General features: G+C 49.1%; 9 protein-coding genes across 9 annotated transcripts; 5 read left to right on the plus strand and 4 right to left on the minus strand.

Annotated features, from left to right (window-relative positions):
- Nucleotides 1-202: 202 nt before the first annotated feature.
- N7506_010994 (H(+)-transporting V1 sector ATPase subunit A) lies at nucleotides 203-2,371 on the minus strand (the record flags this gene model as incomplete). Its single annotated transcript, XM_056960287.1, has 4 exons — nucleotides 203-1,156; nucleotides 1,212-1,879; nucleotides 1,960-2,044; nucleotides 2,096-2,371. 4 exons carry the CDS (start codon nucleotides 2,369-2,371, stop codon nucleotides 203-205), a joined length of 1,983 nt encoding a protein of 660 aa, XP_056806442.1.
- A 436-nt stretch (nucleotides 2,372-2,807) lies between these two features.
- On the minus strand, nucleotides 2,808-3,551 carry N7506_010995 (uncharacterized protein; the record flags this gene model as incomplete). Its single annotated transcript, XM_056960288.1, has 1 exon — nucleotides 2,808-3,551. One exon carries the CDS (start codon nucleotides 3,549-3,551, stop codon nucleotides 2,808-2,810), a length of 744 nt encoding a protein of 247 aa, XP_056806443.1.
- A 557-nt stretch (nucleotides 3,552-4,108) lies between these two features.
- N7506_010996 (oxygenase MpaB family protein) lies at nucleotides 4,109-5,640 on the plus strand (the record flags this gene model as incomplete). Its single annotated transcript, XM_056960289.1, has 4 exons — nucleotides 4,109-4,465; nucleotides 4,525-4,553; nucleotides 4,607-5,333; nucleotides 5,392-5,640. The coding sequence occupies 4 exons, from the start codon at nucleotides 4,109-4,111 to the stop codon at nucleotides 5,638-5,640; spliced, it is 1,362 nt and encodes a 453-aa protein (XP_056806444.1).
- Nucleotides 5,641-5,808: 168 nt separating this feature from the next.
- N7506_010997 (HpcH/HpaI aldolase family protein) lies at nucleotides 5,809-6,954 on the minus strand (the record flags this gene model as incomplete). Its single annotated transcript, XM_056960290.1, has 6 exons — nucleotides 5,809-5,963; nucleotides 6,011-6,127; nucleotides 6,184-6,406; nucleotides 6,465-6,593; nucleotides 6,644-6,767; nucleotides 6,887-6,954. 6 exons carry the CDS (start codon nucleotides 6,952-6,954, stop codon nucleotides 5,809-5,811), a joined length of 816 nt encoding a protein of 271 aa, XP_056806445.1.
- A 557-nt stretch (nucleotides 6,955-7,511) lies between these two features.
- N7506_010998 (uncharacterized protein) lies at nucleotides 7,512-7,888 on the plus strand (the record flags this gene model as incomplete). Its single annotated transcript, XM_056960291.1, has 2 exons — nucleotides 7,512-7,550; nucleotides 7,586-7,888. 2 exons carry the CDS (start codon nucleotides 7,512-7,514, stop codon nucleotides 7,886-7,888), a joined length of 342 nt encoding a protein of 113 aa, XP_056806446.1.
- A 2,002-nt stretch (nucleotides 7,889-9,890) lies between these two features.
- N7506_010999 (DUF3431 domain-containing protein) lies at nucleotides 9,891-10,448 on the plus strand (the record flags this gene model as incomplete). The annotated part of the gene is made up of 1 exon (XM_056960292.1): nucleotides 9,891-10,448. One exon carries the CDS (start codon nucleotides 9,891-9,893, stop codon nucleotides 10,446-10,448), a length of 558 nt encoding a protein of 185 aa, XP_056806447.1.
- A 2,082-nt stretch (nucleotides 10,449-12,530) lies between these two features.
- N7506_011000 (uncharacterized protein) lies at nucleotides 12,531-14,132 on the plus strand (the record flags this gene model as incomplete). The annotated part of the gene is made up of 1 exon (XM_056960293.1): nucleotides 12,531-14,132. One exon carries the CDS (start codon nucleotides 12,531-12,533, stop codon nucleotides 14,130-14,132), a length of 1,602 nt encoding a protein of 533 aa, XP_056806448.1.
- A 570-nt stretch (nucleotides 14,133-14,702) lies between these two features.
- On the plus strand, nucleotides 14,703-17,476 carry N7506_011001 (WD40 repeat domain-containing protein; the record flags this gene model as incomplete). The annotated part of the gene is made up of 6 exons (XM_056960294.1): nucleotides 14,703-14,709; nucleotides 15,195-16,119; nucleotides 16,173-16,267; nucleotides 16,323-16,726; nucleotides 16,795-17,275; nucleotides 17,325-17,476. 6 exons carry the CDS (start codon nucleotides 14,703-14,705, stop codon nucleotides 17,474-17,476), a joined length of 2,064 nt encoding a protein of 687 aa, XP_056806449.1.
- A 970-nt stretch (nucleotides 17,477-18,446) lies between these two features.
- On the minus strand, nucleotides 18,447-19,812 carry N7506_011002 (ATP-dependent RNA helicase eIF4A; the record flags this gene model as incomplete). The annotated part of the gene is made up of 4 exons (XM_056960295.1): nucleotides 18,447-18,466; nucleotides 18,521-19,414; nucleotides 19,476-19,730; nucleotides 19,782-19,812. The coding sequence occupies 4 exons, from the start codon at nucleotides 19,810-19,812 to the stop codon at nucleotides 18,447-18,449; spliced, it is 1,200 nt and encodes a 399-aa protein (XP_056806450.1).
- Between the last annotated feature and the right edge of the window lie 151 nt (nucleotides 19,813-19,963).

Here is a 19,963-nt window from a genome sequence, read left to right on the forward strand (position 1 = left end):
CTATATTTTTTTGATCCCACAGTTCATGAATGCTTAGTTCTACTTGGTCATGTGCGTCGGTCTTGCACTGGCTGACGCGTACGGGCCACATGTACACATCGGGAGTATAAGAGAACCCAAAAAACACGGTGGAATAACTACAGGGGAATGTGCTTTGACAAACATCTAAAAGAAAATACATGCTAAGCTGAGATGGAAGACTTCACTCATCCGAGACACTGGCGAACCGCTCCGTCATAGACTGGAGGATCTTCTCGTACTTGGCCGAGACCTCCTGCTCATTCTCGGGCAACTCGAACTTCATGCCCCGGAGAGAGGTCTGAATATCAGAGGTAGCCTCGCGAACCTTGCCCCAGTTTTGTCCCTGAGCGATAGCCTTTTGTGCCTCGTTGTGGTAGCCCATGAAGGCCTTCATCATATACTCGGTCTTCCACAAGGGGCAGAACTGGTCGTAGTCACTGTATCCGTTCTGCTGCAAGAAGTCGTCCTTGACCAAACTGGCAACATCCAATGTAATCTTATCGGAATCTCCAAGAGCGGATTTACCGACCAGCTGAACGACCTGGTCGAGGTCCTCGGACTTGGCCAGCAACTCACGGATTTGATCACTGAGACGAGGGAACTCTGGGTGATCCTTCTCGTAGTATTTACCCAGAACGGTGTTGTACTTGCTGTAGGAGATGGAGGTGTTGATCGAGGGGAAATGCTTGCGCTGCGCCAACTTCTTGTCAAGACCCCAGAAGACCTGTACAATACCAAGGGTACTGGTAGTGACGGGGTCGGAGAAATCACCACCGGGCGGGCTGACCGCACCGACGATGCTGACACTGCCCTCACGCTCGGGGCTACCGAGAGCACTGCTCTTACCGGCACGCTCGTAGAAGGAGGCCAGCTTGGCTCCGAGGTAAGCGGGGAAACCTTGGTCAGCGGGCATTTCACCCAGACGACCGGAAATCTCACGCAAAGCCTCGGCCCAACGAGAACTGGAGTCCGCCATCATAGCCACGTTCTTTCCTTGGTCACGGAAGTATTCGGCGATGGTGATACCGGTATAAATAGAGGCCTCACGGGCGGCGACGGGCATGTTGGAGGTGTTGGCGATAAGGCAGGTACGCTTCATGATGGGTTCCTTGCGACCTTCGATCTCGATGGAGAGCTGGAAACGTAAGGTGGTTAGTAAAGTCTACTAATAAGTAGAGATGTAAACATACCTCGGGGAAGTCCATCAGGACTTCAGCCATCTCGTTACCGCGCTCACCACATCCGACGTAGACGATGATATCACTGTTGGAGAACTTGGACACACTCTGGGAAATAACGGTCTTTCCACATCCGAAAGCACCGGGAATGCAGACAGTACCACCCTGAACACTGGGGAACAAAGCATCCAGCACTCTTTGGCCGACGATGAAGGGCGCATCGGCGGACAGTCTGTCGTTGACCGGGCGGGGAACACGAACGGGCCAGGTCTGCATCATACCGTACTCGGTCTTCTTACCCTCAAACTCCACCTCGAGCAGCTTCTCGTCAACGGTGAAGCTACCGGCAGGGGAGATACGAGTAATGGTACCCCGTGCGCGAGGAGGCAGCAGGATCTTGTGGTCGTTCACCAGACTGTTCTCGAACACGCTACCCCAGATATCTCCGCCAGTGATGTGATCGCCAACCTTGAAGTTGGTAGGCTTGTAGTCCCACTTGCGCTCGCGGTCCAGGGCATTGACAGTGATACCGCGGGGAATGTAGATACCCTTGGACTGGTCGGAAATCGCCTTGAGGGGTCGCTGGATACCATCGTAAATTGTCTCCATCAGACCAGGGCCCAACTCGACAGAAAGGGGCTTTCCAGTCCTTTCGACTGGGTCACCGACGGCCAAACCATCTATTTGGTACAAATGACGTTGGTCAGCATAGCTCGGTGGTATGGATGAAAGCAAGTTCGGGGGCACTAAGGAGCTCTACCTGTCTCTTCGTAAACCTGAATGGTGGCTTTGTCGTTCTCGATACGAATGACCTCGCCGACGAGCAAGCCGTGTCCAACACGGCACTATTGTGGCAGTCAGCATGGATTCGTGACGATCTCGGAGCTGTCACCTACCAACTCGTACATGGCACAACCGATCATGTGCTCGGCCACGACCACAGGGCCGGAGACCGAGAAGATCTTTCCATTGTTCTCAGTATCGTCTGAAGGCATAATTGAGGAAGCCTGCGTGGAATGGGGGGACACAGGAAGGGTGGAGGTGGTTGAGGAGGGCGAGTCTGGAAGCGGTGGCAGCTCGGCGGGCGGTGATGGCAGTGTCAACGTGTGCTTCGAGATTAGGTCCAACAAGGACGGTCGCGCTTTCAATCGAGGACGCCCCAAGCCTAGCATTCGCTTCGATTTACAAAATGAGGTTGAATCGGACCACGTTTAAAACAACCCCTGATCGTGGAGTTCCCCTGATCTATTTCGTCCAATCCTTTCTCTTCCCCGCGTAACGAATCACGACTTGCTAAGCCGATCCGCTCATCTGGGCATACGTGAGCCGTCACACTATCACCTCTGAAGAACACCGCATCTACTCTGCGTATAGCATTGAAAGGAGTATCCCTGCAACATTTGCACCTGCATGGATGCGACCGGAACCCACTTCCTACAACTGTTGACCCCAGGCCTTATCTACGATCTAGTTACTCCACAATAATCCGAACATGGAGTGGAACAAACAATAAACTCACGCTTGCATCGCAGGTAAAATATCAATGTCAATTATTGGCTACGTGGCAATATCAACGCCCAGCGACCTGGCTATGAAGTGTGTTTCCACTCAAAAACTATCCTCAAATTCCTGAACGACCTCGTCAACCATCGTGAGGACATTGCGAAACTCGATCGCAAGATGCTGCGCATGCTGGTTAATCAAAGACCAAGGTGCAGCAGAAGGGAAAAACGTGCGCAGCCTAATCTTGCAACCACCCTCGGTGTCCATGAACTCGTTCAGGATATAGAATAGTTTGCTTCCGCTAGTGAGCTTGGCAACCAACGTTTCTGCCATGTCATAATCGTAGTCTCTCTCCTTGAGCATCCATCCTGGCATATCTTCTATTCCCTTGTTGAGATCGACATACCGAACCTTGGCCATGTGCTCCCCGATCACTTCAACGCCGCAGTCTGGAGGATTCCTCGGCAGCGACCCTGGTCCATGCATGATTGCATAGTGCTCCGGATGAGCCGGGAATACACACCTGGCCGCCATATCTTCAATGGGTCGTGAAAGCAGCCAGCGGCTTGTGATGGCCCTGATATCCGTGGCAGTGACTCCGGTGACTTTCATGTATGTTCTACACTCTCGAAGTCCTCCGTTCGATTCTTTTATCAGCGAGTCAAAGTACCGGTTCCCATCTTCGATCTGCTCACTTAGGAGATTCAGCATTGATTCTCGATTCAGCAAAGTACGGAAATTGCTCAGCGCACGATAGCATGCTTGCAGTTCCAGTTTGTCAATATCGGTGTTGGGTGTGGACACACCGTTCAACATGAACTTGATCGTCGGGGCTGGCTCGACTCTCATCTTGTTGTTGTGCAGATGTAGATGTGTCATTCTATTGACGTTATTGGGATGAAGATTTATAATGTTGCCGTGGTCGATACTTTATAGCTAGAACCTTCAGGGCTAATTTCTGCATTGTTTGTAAGAGCCAAAGGGGAATTTATGGTCAACAAAGAGCTATTGTCAAGAACTATAACAAAGAGCAAGACAGAACAAAGGCCGCTCAAAGTCCTGGAGATCCAACAATTAAGCGAAGGTCAGCTTGAGGGTCACCGCGAACGTAGATCGGTTGTTCACGAGATCAGTTCCGACGAGCATGTGAGGAATTCTCCTTCCAATTAGCATTTGACAGCTCGCTTGGCACATAGAAAATCCGGGGTCGATGATCTGAGTGGCTGAAAGGCTTCACATGCGAATGGACCAATGCCCTAACCCCTCTCCCCGGACCGTGGACCACGGTAACAACATATCTTCGCCACGTAGAATATAAGACCGTAATTCTGCATATTCCAAGCATTCCAAATTCAAGGCCTCTAGTACTGATGCTCGTTGATTCTTAACTTCCTTGAATCACAAGCATGGCCCTGAAAAGCCCTAAAAGCGGAAACCGCACCGAGTGTCACTACTGGAACTACTCTTTTCATTGGACTGACCTTCATTCAGCTGCGGATGGTCTCCGGCCTTTGACGTATACCTACGATACCCTGGCCGATCGGTGTGTCGAGCGACTGAACGAAATCCCACTGACCGATACAGTCAACAAAGGACCGCCTAAGAAGGATCTTTATGGTCTCTTACGGGATCATGCGGATGACGAACCGTTACTCAAGGAGCTCTGGACTGAGATCAACACAGTCCCCAAGTGGGTAGATTGGGCACAGATCCAGCGTGGCCAGGATGTTTTCTTCCGCTACGGCCTTCCGATTCTCAACGCAGTGAGTTGTTTATCTTGGAGTTTGATGTGGCCTATTTTGGGAGCTAACTTGCTTGACAGCTAAGCTTTGAAAGCTTGCTAGGTGGGATGTACACAAGTCTTTTGCACTGACACACGCCGAGTCAGTTACTGACACATACAGGGGAGCGATACGTGTCGTGGAAACCCTCGCCAGAACCGGCGGCTTCGGGGCCAAGGTTGTGCGCAGAAGGCTGCTCGAGACTCTTCAACACATACTCCAAGTCAATAGCTCAGTGGAAGGAATGAAGCCAGGAGGAGAGGGTCACATCTCATCGGTGCGAGTTCGATTGCTCCACTCGTCCGTGCGGTTGAAGATCCTCAGTCTGGTGGGCCAACAACCTGAGTATTATGATATCGACAAATATGGAACGCCGGTCAATGACCTTGACTGCATCGGAACAATCAACACGTTTTGCAGCTCGGTGGTCTGGTTAGGTCTTCCACGTCAAGGCATATATCTCAGTCAACAAGAGATAGAGGACTACATCGCGCTATGGAGACTCGTGGCGTACTACATGGGGACTCCCACGGAGCCATTCGAGAGCACGACCAAGGCTCGGGCCATGATGGAGTCGCTTCTAGTCTCGGAAATTAATCCTTCGGAGATTGGCAAAGTTCTCGCAAAGAATATCATTCTTGGTTTGGAGAACACGGCACCAACGTATGCTTCCAAAGAATTCATGGAAGCTATGAGCCGACTACTCAATGGCGAACTGTTGTCAGACCAGCTTGAGATCCCTCGATCCAACCTTTACTACCGGCTGTTGATATGGGGGTACTGCTTCTGGGTAATGGCAGTCTCATATATCATCCCAAGAATAGCCTTTCTGGATAAGACGATGATTGCGGTAATCCATTCCGAAATCCGTAAGATTGCAGAGCTTTACTGACGTATGATTTCGTTAGATTCGTCGCAAATATTTTTACAGGATGATCCTTGACGAGAAAATGGGTCTTGGGGAGGAATCACGGTTCGACTTCAAATACGTGCCCACTTTGACTCGGACGACTCGCCTTGGAAAGCGGCGGAGTACAAGCTTTGTCAGACCTGGCATTGAAAGCCTGGCTCGCCTGGGTCTGCTTTGCGCCTTCGTGGCAGTGGTAATTATGTGTATGGGCTTTGTCTTTGCGGCGAGGATGATTCCAGTCATCTAAGAGAGTATCCAAGGCTGAAGTGCATACAGATTTGTTGCAATCATTGCAAAGGTCAATGGGTTGGCTCGGATGCATTGGTGAAACATTGCCATCATGAATTCCATATACACTTCAAATCATTGCATTGAAGAATGCGTTCTATGTACATACAAGGCATCCCTTGTAAACTCAATAGCCCTCCCGCTTAGCTTCGGGCTTTGAAGAACCTTTGGCCTTTTCAAGTTCGCGCAACATGCCGTCTCCAAATACAGCAACGTCAGTTGTGATGGAGACCATATCAAAGCCTTGCTGGACGCGGCGAAGCGCATCGTCACCGTCGGAGCCTGCAACTTGTTAGTCAGGCACGCAATGCCTTGGGAGTATGACGTACAGAAGATGGCAGCCTTCTTCCCCGAAGACTTGGCGGCACTCAGAACACGCTGGATAGCAGCCTCATGCTCTTCGCCACCACGAGTAACGCGCATCTGCTTAGCAAGGTCAAATGGTCCTGTGTGTGAATTTCGTCAGAGATAGTCATGCAAACTCCAAGTTCTGTTGGCTCACCAATGAAAAGCACATCTAGACCCTCAACAGCCGCGATCTTCTCCACGTTCTCGACACCAGGTCGGGACTCGATCTGCACGATCACAAGCACTTCACCGTGTGTCTTTTCGTCATACTCGCCAGGCTTCACACCTGGGAATGCATGTGGCGCAAACATCGGTCCGTATCCGCGGACTCCAACAGGCGGGTACTTGCAGTAGCTAACGACCTTGGCAGCGTCCTCCTGTGGATTGAAGATTAATACTCCAGGAACAAACTCAAATCAGCACACTATGACATACTGCAGAGTGACACATCGGGGTCATGATTCCATGCGCGCCAGCATCGAGAGCACGCTTGATCATCCATTCTTCAGGCCAGGGAACACGGATGATTGGGCTGACCCCCTCGTGGCCGATGGCGTTTGTAAGCTGCAATCAGTCAGTATACCGTTGGTTTTCCTCTTTTTCAATTGACGGACATCGTAGTAGTGGCTGTCGTTAATCAATCCATGCTCAGCGTCGACCAACACCCAACTGAAACCACCTTCGGTGTACTGTGGGCTGCGGCGGAGAATGGTCCTTGCGACACCGGCACTGGGCAAACTACAGGTGCAAAGTCAGTATTTGGTGCTTCGCGATCTGATCAGGGCTTCAATTGAAGTGCTATTTGGCAACAGCATCAATGTTGGGGTGCCCCTCCCGAAATGCGGGGTTCAACGTACGTCAACCAGAAGCCGTACGACACTGGGGTGGCTGTGAGGGCGGAGCGGAGGGCGATAGGTGAAGACATTGTAAAGGCACAAAAGTATACTCTCTGATTGAGCTGTTGAAAGAGAGACAAGCTGAGCTCTTGGGAACAGGACTGTATCCACGGATGTTTTGGAGAGTGGGCACTCGGTGTTGCTCCGACCGATTACCCGAGGATCCCCCACACTGGAGTACTCCCATTGTTTGCAGACGCACTACAAAAAATCAAGTCATCACAGGCTGATTTGATCAGCTTTGGGAAGCAACATAGAATTGCTCGTGCCTCCTAACCATACAAATTGCTCTACTGTTATGAAGCAGATGGACCGATGACGACTCTCGCATCACACCCCCACGCTCGGGAATTGGAGGTGCTTCGGTGCTGAACTTTCCCGAGATCCCGAAGGACGCAGACAGCAGAAACAGTCTACTCATATACTCTCGATTGCTCAATGAGTTTGTAGGCCTGCTAAATGGTCGAAAGCCAGATACAACCAACGCAGTCTTTCTACAGAGAATAATGGAGTGTTTCCACTTGAACAGCTTCACATGAACATTTTCAATGATATCTGATTCATTTCACAATGCACAGGCTAAACCATGATCCTGGTTGTCTATGAGTCAGGTCTCCAGTGCCTGGTCAGTCAATGGGCCTTTTCTCAGTTGTGGTAAAGTCCCCATCTAACGATTTGATGGTCCCCGTTGTTAACCTTGCATTTCATCATGCCCTTACTACCAACCTTGCCGTACCACTCAAACTTCTTGATCGAATCCTTGATCAAGTCTATGATATCTTGATTCCCAAGGTGCATGATGGCTGGGTTTATCGGCCTGTTATAGGTCACACCAAACGCACAGGTGCCATATTGAACAAGCTGATGCTGGGAACCGCTCAAAATCGTCCAACTTCCGCCACCGGAAATGTTCGAAGCAATCTTCAGGCAGTCGGCGACGAGGGGGAGGCATTCGAGGATTGATCGTCAAAGGTCGAATCGAGACAGTCGTTGACCTGAGAGCGCTCGCCTAGAGGGATTGAAGTAAGACCAGTCTTCAACGTCCGAGTTATAGGCACAGCGAAGACCAGAACAAAGAAAGCAGTGAAAATGATGGCTCCGTACAATTTCATGTTAAACGACTCCAATTCGACGTACTCGTGAATAGCGGCGATGGCTTGTTGATATTTCTCCGGCTAGGAAAGAGCTTTGGAGATGTTGCAGAGAAATAGTAATCACGCTCTCATTTCAACCCCCCAACTGAAGATTTTATAGGCACATTGTTCGGTAAAGAGACTTGGTTTCAAGGATCATCTCAAACGTGAGAAAGATTCATCCACCAAATTGAAGGTCTGCTGTAATCACTTAACTCCATTGTTGAAACCAGATTGTTGCGTCCATAGACCCTGTCGCTTTCAAAAATGAAGAGAAGAACATTCTTGAGGCCAAGGGAGGAAAGTGACACAGCAATCTCCCCACTTATCTGATTTTCTATACACTTGGACGGAGGTATACATATTTGATAGCCAATTTCTGAGAGATGAGAGCAAACGTGGCTCGTAACAGATGAAGTAATAGCACATGAATCAGTAGAAAGTCCGGACCAATCCTAAATTTTTGACAAATTTGGATGTTCAGGTATTCATTTCCAAGTGCCGCAGCCCTTGCCTGCCAAAGACTTCACGACAATCTCACGAACCCTGACTTGTGTCGCTGACACTAACCAAGTTCTGTGCTACAGAAATTTGACTTTCATTATAGCTTCCAGGGCTGTCCGCAAAACTAAGGGTTTTTTTGTGTTACTGGTCGAGAATGCCTACAATTGAAATTCAGAGCGTGAAAGTAAGCGGGGAACCCCTTTTTTCCGAACCCTTGGGGGTTAGATTCTCCAGGGAATAAATACTAAGGAGTACAGAGGACGTGTATATCAATCAATGAGATGAAACAGCTCGGTAAACCACCTGACGGTCCGCTTTTTCCATGCTGGGGAGCCCATGCCCAGGAGTACAACTCATTTTTCCGCAGTTGGTATCCAAACGAAGTTAATTCGACATTTGGAAGCACGCATATGGGCATATGTATACAAACGGAGTCACATGTACCCGCGCAATCAAACACTTGTTTTTATCGTACCAAAATGCCTACAGTGGGATATGTCGTATGAGCTGTTGAGAGATACGCCACAGCTCTTTCAATTCCCAGCAACCGATTTCTGAAGCGATGGCGATGAGAAATTTACTAACCATCCAGCAAGGAAAGGGTGGAATAGAAGGTAATGCGATGACAACACTGTTGGATGTCTTCTTGTACTACATATAAAAATTGTCTACAATCATGATGGATGCAAACATGGACCCAGGCCATGATACCTGAGTGTACTATGTGACCTTTGGGCTGAGGCCTAGGACATCTTGCTCTCTCAGCCTACTCTTTTGTTTGCTCTCGCGTGCCTTTCCTCTTGCGGTGTTACTTTTACGTTTATCACTTTTGCTTATGCTTACTATTCCTGCTCATCAGATATGTTATGTCGGATCTTCGGTCGGAGGCCAAGCGGGTCATATCACAATGGCCACCCAAGACGATTTCGAAGGCTGCTAAGCTTGTGGGTTGGCCAACACCCCCTGATAGTAGCGCTGCTGGCCCTCCTTTGGGTAGTCTTTGTGATACTAGGATTACATGGCTTTTACAAAGGTATGCTATGACCACAACTACCCGAAGCTCTGACCCAAGAGGCTGACGATTGTTGCTGATTTTGATAGACCGGATAGATGAGAACAAAGTACAACCTGAGATTCTTCATAGAATGAAGAAATTTAGCTGGGGCTCCACAGCTATCGCTGTGGTCATGCCAAAGATACGCGCAGACAATGTGAAGTGGCTCCAGGAGTATCTTCAGGCCCAGTAAACGCACGACTCCATTGCCATACTTCCTGTCACTAACAATATCATACGCGACAGTCCCGACACGACACCATTCATCTACTCTATGAGCAAAAGGCTCGAGAAAGATTTGCTCGTCCCCCATTCCTCTCGCGGCCGCGAAGCTTCGGCGTACCTCTCTTACGTTCTAGACAACTACGACCACTTGCCTCCAATTTCAATATTCATCCACGCCGGGGAAATGCAGCGTCATAACGATTTATTTGGACCGAAAACAAAGGCTGTGTTGCAGAATCTACGGCCCGAAGCCGTAAAAGCAAAAGGCTACGTTAACCTACGATGTCTGCATTCACCGGGGTGTCCGAGTCACGTCCATCCCAACAATCCAACCCAAATCGATTTCAAGAACCGTGACTCGCGAGCCTATTTCCCGCAAATATACCAGGAGCTCTTTGGCGTGGGACCGGTTCCTGATGTCATAGGAGGTGTCTGCTGCGCCCAATTTGCAGTGAGTCGGGATCAGATCCCAAAACGACCGAGGAGCGACTACGAGCGGATGATGAACTGGATCGACAAAGGAAGTGCACAGATTGTGAATAGTTATGGCGTTGGATGGGTATTCGAGGTAGTCTGGCATGTGGTCTTTGGCATGGAAGCTGTCTAGTGGGTTCAGCTTAGTTCTCTTGTTTCACCACCTGCTAACGGTCCTCTAGCTGTCCAACCTACGAGCAATGCCGATGCGATAACTATGGGTGGTGTGGACCTTTGGCCTCGGGTGATACTTTGATACCAGCTGCAGCACATAGAAAAGATAAGACAAACCCGGTCTAAACCATACCTTCCAGGTCTCGAATTGATTGCTACTCTCTAGCGAGTAGTATAATTTGTAACCTCTCGATGCACATCACCTAAAACTATGTACACGAGACCGGAAACATGAGGTCTATGACTACATCCGTCGTTCGGTACTCGACATGCGACGCAATCTCAGCAACTACAGCTACTGGCGGTCACACAAGCTGAGATGATGCAGTCTACCAGTTAGTGATACCCGGGAAAGGCGGCACATGTCTCTACGCACGGCATGAAGCATGATACCTTGGAATCAATTTTATATGTCGGACTTGAAAAAGTCGGTCATGATTTTCAATATGGCATCACATTTCATCATCGTCAACCCTATCATATCATCATCACCTTTATATCCACACAAAGACTGGAATGGGGTTGGAATGTTTCGATTGAAAGATTTATTTCTGTGGAAAACGGCTGTCAGTCTTTGTCAGTTTCAGAAAGAAGATGGTATAACACGTACTCCGCATCCCTTGCAGGTGCAGGTGTTACCGCAAGAGCAGCTTTGGGCACCGCCGGTGCAGGTGCAGCTAGATCCGCAATCACAAGCCATGATAGGTGAAAGGTAGTTTGGTTGAGGAAGGCTTTCAAGAATTTCTTGGAAATAAAGCAATTTGGGAGTTTATAGAAATGGCCCTCTCGGCACGATTTTGTGGCTTTTATAGGGGGTTTTCGAGGTTTAGGCTCGCGTCGTCATAGTGGCGTCAGCGAAAGAGCACATGACCTCTTGACATCAACCACCATGTTCACATCTATACAGGCAAGATAAAAAAGAAGAAAAGTGCATAGATGGGTTAAGAGTCTTCAATATATCAATAGGCACTTGAGCCAGAGTAGTTGTGAGTTGTGGGGAAATCTGGGGTACCCTGGTGGAAAGGAAGCACGCCATAAGGCTAATACTTAACTAAGGAAACATCGATTTCAGGCATCAATTGTGCTTGCCAGCTTAACCATGATAATATCCTTTATTGAGTTACTCAATCAGAGACGATTTTGGACTTTGATGTAGGTAACTTTTGGTTGTTCTCAGTAGTCGTTGAATCGCGTCTACGACAGATGTGTGCGAAGATTTAATGTAGTTCAAATTAGGATACCCTCGGGTCTTGGTCTTAGAACTTCGGCTACTTCGGCTTGGTGGCGTATGACAAGCCTCAGATCCAAGGTATATTACATCCAAGCCAAGGAGAGGAGAGATGGTATATTGTTGCCCAGGTTTTCAAAATTCTCGCGGACCACCATGTAGTCGGAGCTATACTAGCATTTTACCAAAGCTTCTAGTAGTCATTTTCGTATCAATCTACGTCTCATTCTTGAAATTACCTATCAGCGCAGAGTATGAATTAATTAGTTGGTGCCAGTTTTGCTGCTTTACCTCTACCACATCACCCCGTAGCTTCTTCGATGCTCTTTGGTGTCCTTCAAAAAAATAAGATTTGATGGAAACTTCCAATGAAAGCAAAGCTAGTGCTGCGTTGTAGAGCAATTCTCCCCGCAATCTGACACGACTTTCTCGGCTAATCAAAAACAAAGGACTTCCATATAGCCTAGTAAATTACGGCTCGGGCCCTCGCCCATTGCCGAGAGATGGGCTTATATGGTGGAGCTTAGACAAAGGGAACGACCAATCTGAATCGTCCCATAATCGTCCCAGTGGGACCATTTGAAACCAATTCAAGACCATTGGATTCGTATAGGACAATTAGGATGTTGCCAAGTCACCCCACACAAAGCCCCAGCTCGCGGGGGAGGAAGAAATTGGGGAACTGGGGAATTGAGGGTCTCGAATCATGTCCAGGAAGTGGCTCCCCCTCGATGATGGCTGAACTGACATATAAAAAAGCCATTTCCGACACCTGGGAGCTCTTCGAATATGAGTTGCAAGTTTTCACAAACAATGTTTCGAGGACGAGCCTTGTATATCGCGCAGGTGGTCTTTGTGGTCTTTCCCTCGTTCTTTCTTTTCGGTTATAACCAAGTGAATGTCGGAGGATTACTCTCTTTCGAAAGCTGGACCAAATCATTCCCCCAAATCGATACCATCCACACGATAGCAGGGACCAAGTCTCAGAATTCTGTCATACAAGGCGTCTATGTCTCCTCCTTCACACTCGGAGGACTAGCGGGCTCGTTGTCCTGCTCCTTCATGGGCGATGTGCTTGGTCGGCGAAGGACCATCTTTGTGGGTGGAATATCCACTTTGATTGGTGAAATTATCTCTTGCACTTCGTTCCAACTTCCACAATTGATTGTCGGACGTATCATCATAGGCATCGGCATCGGTATTCTCTTCACCATCGTACCAATCTGGCAAGCCGAATGTTCGCAGCCAACAAATCGGGGAAAGCATGTTGTCATCGATGGCATCTTTATCAGCAGCGGCTACGCAACAAGCTATTGGGTTAATTTTGGGTTCTCCCACATGGACCAGTACTCTGCATCATGGCGGGTGCCCGTGGCAATGCCGGCTGTCCTGTCCATCGCTCTGATTTCATCAGTCTTCTTATTCCCAGAATCGCCTCGCTGGCTCGTTCGTATCGGTCAACGGGATAAGGCAGTCAGAGAGCTCGCACGTATCAGAGATACTGGTTGCGACACACCCGAGGTCCAACGGGAGGTTGCTTCCATTGAGTTTTCATTGGAAGAGACTGCTCAAACAGCTGCCTCATTTAGAGACATCTTCACCATGAAAGATGGAAAACTCTTCTATCGCTTTATGCTGTGCATGGGGATACAGTTTTGGATTCAAATGACTGGCGCCAGTGTGATCAGCACGTACACAACCACAATCTTCCGTGAGAATCTGGGCTTATCTGGCCCCCTGTCTCGAATCCTTGGCGCCAGTGCGTTGACTTGGAAGTTCCTTGCGTCTTTCGTTTCCTTCTTCACTATCGATCGCTTCGGTCGAAGGAAGTTGTTCCTCTTTTGTGGGGTTGGTGTAACGCTATGCCAGGCATGCATGGCTATTACATCCAGCTTTTCATCAAAGAATCACGCCGCCTCCATCGCCGATGCATTTTTTCTCTTCTTGTTTAACTTCTTCTTCCCCATCGGACTTTTGGGGCCAAGTTTTCTGTACTGTACGGAGGTGGCACCGATTAGGCTCCGTGTAGCCATGACTTCTATCTCAACAGCAAATCACTGGATTTGGTATGTCCTTGCCCAGCCCCTTTCTGACCAACAAACTAATAAATGGCTCAGGAACTTTGTGGTACAAATGGTTACCCCCGTTGCGCTGGCAAATATCGGGTATCAGTACTATATTGTGTATGCGATCATCGGTCTTACCTTCGTGGGATCGGTCTACTTCCTCTATCCCGAGACCATGGGACGGAGTTTAGAGAGCTTGGATGACCTGTTTCAACATGATATCTCCATCTTGGAAACAGTTCAGATGGCAAACAAACTGTCCAAACTACCCCCGACCACAGGGATCGCAGAAGTGGAGCTCAAGGGGCAGGTGGAGCAGGTGGAGTATTCTGAGCAGGATACGGTGTGATCACAACGTGTATGATCCTCACCCGGGATTTAAGAGATAAGCTACTCCTTGGTACGACCTCGGAAGTCTGCAGGCGTGGCCTAGGGACAAGGCTGGTATATAACAAGCCAATTAAAGGTAGGTATATGCCAATTTATGTGTCTATGAAAGCTTCTCCCCTTGTTTAATCTTACGAATGCACAGACCTCATAACGGATTCATGAGCTCCATTGTACTTGCTGAGATATAAGCGTTTGCCCGGGCAGTCGTTGGAAAACATGTTCTTCTATACGGAGTAATTAGCCGCTTGATTTGAATGCTCACAGCCACAGGATATTAAGGCCTACAACAGCATCATGATGGCGTCAGTGGGGAACCCTAAATTGAATAAAACGAATAGAACCCGCCCGGTGGATTTGCACCTCAGGTGAGACATTCGAAGTCACCAGTTGAAGGAGATGCTGGGCCGTTGCAACCTAAAAAGGTCAGAGCTCGGAGCTCTATAGATCACCGTTGGGAAAAGTACAGGTCACCGCTGTTCAAGAGTATTATAGGGATGTCTGTGCTGTGTCATTTATTCTCTCCTCCGTAATGCGTGGTGAGATATGATGAGCTTGTTATATAGTTGTATCTTTTTGGGCGGCAAACCCGGTAACAAAGCACAGCCCAAGCAGCTATTAACTAGACCATCACTTCGTCTTTTTTTGGTGGAAAGTACACACAAAATTGCCAAGCATGAAAGTGCTCAGTGCTATCAATCAAGTGCTATTCTAGATTAACCCAACGCGAACCTTCTTTCTCTCGCACGCCTTTTGACTATTTGTTCACCGTTGAAAGCGGTGATTCAACGAAGAGCTTCGATAAGCAGCCTATGACCGCCGAGAACAAGCCTATCCCCACCCGACAGAACAGAACTCCCCCGGTTCCTCAGAGCGGAGTCTGCGCTTCATTGCACTGGCGAATTTCCGAAAGTGATCTGTGCCTCGTTTGCTTAGTCGATCATCTGGATCTTGTGACGGAGCTCCCGGGCGATTACTTATCAGATACCCGCTTGAGATCTGCTCACCTGGTTCTTCCAAAGAGCCAGGAGATTGGGCAGATCTAGAGACTCTGTCGAACTGGCTAACAATTCATCACACCCCTTTATCGCCCCCGACCACCCTGATCCTCCTTTCCCCGTCAATCCAGCTTCCTCGGCAGCCATTCCCGGCCCCCAGTCGCCCGAATACCTCCCCACCGCACCTCAACTGTCGACTCCATCTCGCGCGAACCGCCGTCGCCGTCATTCAAGTCCGGATACCCAGGGCTCTTCATCCGCAACAGAAGCTCCCGCGGGATCTGCACGTGAACCCGCTCCCCCAGATTACCCCAGCCATTTTGGCCGACCGGACGGCCGATCGCCCTCCCCCAAGCGCAGGCGCCTGGTAATCATGCGTTCAGATGGTATCAAGACAGAAAACGGCTTTCCGGAGGCTTCGAATGGGTCATACCCTCCAACTCCGAGAAAGGCCGCTCTCAACGGGCAATCGACCTCCGCCAACGGCAACTCTCATACCACTCACACGAACGGCTCCACAGCGCCAGCTAATTCTTCCACCTACTATGGTCATAATCGGGAGGAGGTGACGCGGATTCTGATACAGAGCCTACATGAGCTGGGTTATACGTCGTCGGCGGCACAGCTGAGCTCGGAAAGCGGCTTCGAGCTAGAAACCTCGGGTGTTGCAACGTTCCGGAGTGCTGTGCTGGGTGGTAGATGGGTGGAGGCCGAGAGGATCTTGATTCAGTCATTCCAAAATGCTGAATTCCAACCAGATCGAAAACCTCCACCTGAGGAGACTCTAGTCCTAGCCGCCGAGGCCGACAGAAACGAAATGCTGTTCTACCTACGACAACAGAAGTTCCTTGAGCTACTAGAAGGGCGCGATCTGGCTGCGGCACTTAGTGTTCTTCGTCAAGAGCTAACGCCCTTGAACTTTGATGTCGATCGTCTTCATGCGCTTTCAAGGTACGTCAAGATACGGTTCTCAAGGTGTACGGTTGACTCATTTCTTCATCTAGTCTTCTCATGTGCCCAACCGAGCTATTACATGATCAAGCAGGGTGGGATGGGCCCGTCAGTTTATCGCGCGAACGACTTCTTGGCGAGCTGTCGAGTAAGGATGACCTTGGGATGTGCATGGTAACACAAAGTTGCTAACTGAGCCGCAGAGTCCATTTCTCCGTCTGTGATGATTCCCCAGCATCGTCTCGCGATTCTGTTAGATCATGTCAAGTCGACTCAGATCAACAACTGTTTATATCATAACACTGCTGAGTCTCCGTCACTTTACTCAGACCACATGTGCGACCGAAATGACTTTCCTTTAGAGGTCAGTGTGGACTTGACTCACCATTCTGATGAAGTGTGGTATTGCGAATTCTCCCATGATGGCTCGAAGCTGGTCACTGCTGGCAAGGACCACAACGTGCTTATCTACAATACGGCCAATTTCAGTGTTCTTCATAGGCTCACAGAACACGAGGAGGGCGTGGCCTTTGCCAGTTGGAGTCCGGATGATACCAAGTTGATTACCTGCTCACAAGATAACAAGGCTCGAGTATGGAGTGTTGAGGTATGATAACACAATATGCTGTCCTATTAATGTTCAAAACAAGCTAACTTGGACTGCCACCGTTTCAGACCGGTCGCTGCTTGCTCACTATTAACCACCATCGCCAACCAGTAACGGCGGCAGCCTGGGCGCCAGATGGCGAATCCTTCATAATAGCATCTCTTGATGCCGATTCACAGCTTCGTCGCTGGGGTATGCGTGGCGAGTCCATACACGTATGGAAAAGCGGATATCGTGTGCAAGACTGTGCTATCAGCGCCGATGGACGACGTCTCGTCGCCGCCGATACGGAAGCCAAGATTCATGTGTACAATCTTCATACATATGATGAAGACTACTGTCTCCCACTCCCCAGTAAACCGACCTCCGTTGCCATCAGCCAAGATTCTCGACATATGCTCATAAATCTGGCCGAGGGCGAGATTCAGCTAGTCGACATGGAGACCACCGCTGTTGTCCGTCGCTTCAAAGGCCAGAAACAAGGCGAATTTGTGATTCGCAGCACCTTCGGTGGTGCGGCAGAAAACTTTATCGTCAGTGGCAGTGAGGGTGAGTATTTTACACATCGGTATATTCGAATCTTACTAACAATTCCCAGACTCCAAGGTTTACATCTGGCACAAGGAAAACGGGAACCTCGTCGAGACTCTTGAGGGACACATTGCAGGTTGCGTGAACTCAATATCGTGGAATCCCGCCAATCCGGGGATGTTTGCATCAGCAGGCGATGACAATACAGTAAGAATGTGAGTATACCTTGCCGCCGTCATACAGGACATCACTAATGCCAAGAAGCTGGTCGAGAGATTCCAACAGAAGTCGTCCAGGCCCTGCTCCCCGGAGCCGGGTTTCATCAAATGGGTTAACGCAGACTAGCGCTTTGAGAACCACTACTTTCTGATTATGTATTGCAGAGAATGCCCATCATGACTCTACCTAGGTTATTCTATTTCACGTTCATTCCTCTCTTGCGTTGTATCTTGTGAATATACCCGGACCTATGGATATATGTATCTGTACAAGGTTGATGGGCTCTAACTAATTACAGTATAGACAACATACCAAAAAAAAAAAAAAAAAAAAAAAAAAAGATCGCTAGAACAACACTGGAACGACAGAGGGGGAGAAGTAGATCAGGTCCCAGGAAATGTAATTATTCCAAGGCTGGGGCCGAATCCACCCACTCGGGCTTTCGAATGGCTACGGAGTTTATTGTGTTCGCCCATCCATGGATATAAATCGACTCGAGGAGCTCATTCGGGTGATCCCAAGGTCAATCATGGATATAGAATATACGGAGAATAGTAAATTGTTTCCATAATTCATGATCCCTATTTGCGAAAAGTAAAAAAAAAAAAAGAGAGAAACTCCAAACTCGACGAAACCTGCTACTTAGATCAGAGACCCGGGACGGTGAAAGAAAAAACAAAATCGTAAACACCCCCTAGGATGTACAAATTGGTTGGCATTTTTGAGCTGTGATATGGAAAGTCAGTAACCTCCTAGGGTAGCTTGACGAGAAGAACAACTTACTGAAATACGTATGTATCCCTTTCCTCCACGCAAAAGCTGGCCTGCATTTTCAATTTCGAATCCATCGCCAGATTGTGGGGCATGTCCCAGCGACGCAGGGGTGGGTGTAACTAGAAGCCTAGAAGTAAAGCCAAGTCGCTTTTGATAAAAGAAGAAACATCGCAGACACGAGGTTTGGTAAGAGCGATTATGAAAGCAGATCGGCAACTAGACAAGATTTGTTAGTGTGATCCAAGCTAGTATGAGGGTTGCGTCGCTTACCGTTCATTGGCATCTCATCAATTTGAGTCGAGTAGTAAAGCTCAATGTCACGAAGAATGCGCACATCGTCACTGGTGACGAAGTTGATAGCCACACCCTTGCGGCCGAAACGACCACTGCGACCAATACGGTGAATGTAGTTTTCACGGTTGGTAGGGAGATCGTAGTTAATGACCAGAGACACTTGTTGAACATCAATACCACGAGCCCAGACATCAGTGGAGATAAGAACACGAGAGCTTCCCTGGCGGAAGTCTTGCATAATACTATCACGTTCCTTCTGGGGCATCTCGCCGTGCATACTCGAAACAGTGAAGTTGGCCTCACGCATCTTGTCGGTGAGCCAGTCGACCTTGCGGCGAGTGTTGCAGAAAATGACGGCTTGTGTGATGGTCAGGGTATCGTAAAGATCACAGAGTGTGTCGAACTTCCACTCCTCCTTCTCGACAGCAATGAAATACTGCTTGATACCCTCCAGAGTCAATTCGTCACGCTTAACCAGAACACGAACGGGATCAGTCATGAACTTGGTAGTCATGTCCAAGACATCGTATGGGAGAGTGGCGGAGACAACGACGACCTGCGTCGCAGGGGGCAGGTAACGGTAAACATCGTAGATCTGTTCGCGGAAACCGCGGTTCAAAAGTTCGTCGGCTTCATCGAGGACGAGCATCTTAATGTGGCGGGTGCGCAGGTTACGGCGACGAATCATGTCAGCCACACGACCGGGAGTTCCTGAGACAACGTGCTGGCCATAGTCGAGCTTGCGAATATCCTCGCCAATGTTGGTTCCTCCAATGCAGGCATGGCACTGAACGTTCATGTAATCACCGAGAGCCATGACAACGGATTGAATTTGTGTCGCAAGTTCGCGAGTCGGGGACAGGACGAGGGCTGTCGTGAGCAATCATTAGCAAAAGGTAAGTATACCCGGGTCTAACGGGTGAATGAATACCTTGAGTCTCCCGTACAACGGTGTCGATAATCTGCAGTGTACTGATTGCGAATGTGGCGGTTTTACCAGTACCGGACTGGGCTTGGGCGATGGTATCGCGACCTTTGCAGATTTGGACAATCGCACGCGATTGCACGGCCGAGGGCGATTCGTATCCGTAAGCGTAGACACCACGAAGTAAACTCTCTTTCAAGTGCATATCCTCGAAGGTCGGGGCCACTGTGACCTCCTTGGAGGTGTTAAACTCCATGCGCTCTGGATGCTGTTAGCAATGGGCTCATTTTGGTAAGTGTTGGGTCGGCATACCCTCAGCGCGTCTGTCGATTCCGTCCGCCATGGTAGATAATTGATTATTTCAGCGGTAGAGAGAGATAAACAGAGGATCCACGAAAAGTGAAAGCCTTGAAGTCAGTGAGGTCAACGGCTTAACTTTTCGGGGTGGAAGTGGTTCGGGTCACATGACCAACCCGAGAGCTGCAGCTGCCAAT

The sequence above is a fragment of the Penicillium brevicompactum genome, assembly GCF_028827555.1.
Source record: "Penicillium brevicompactum strain IBT 35665 chromosome Unknown utg000007l_segment0_segment0, whole genome shotgun sequence".
In the NCBI taxonomy this organism is placed as follows: Eukaryota; Fungi; Ascomycota; class Eurotiomycetes; order Eurotiales; family Aspergillaceae; genus Penicillium; species Penicillium brevicompactum.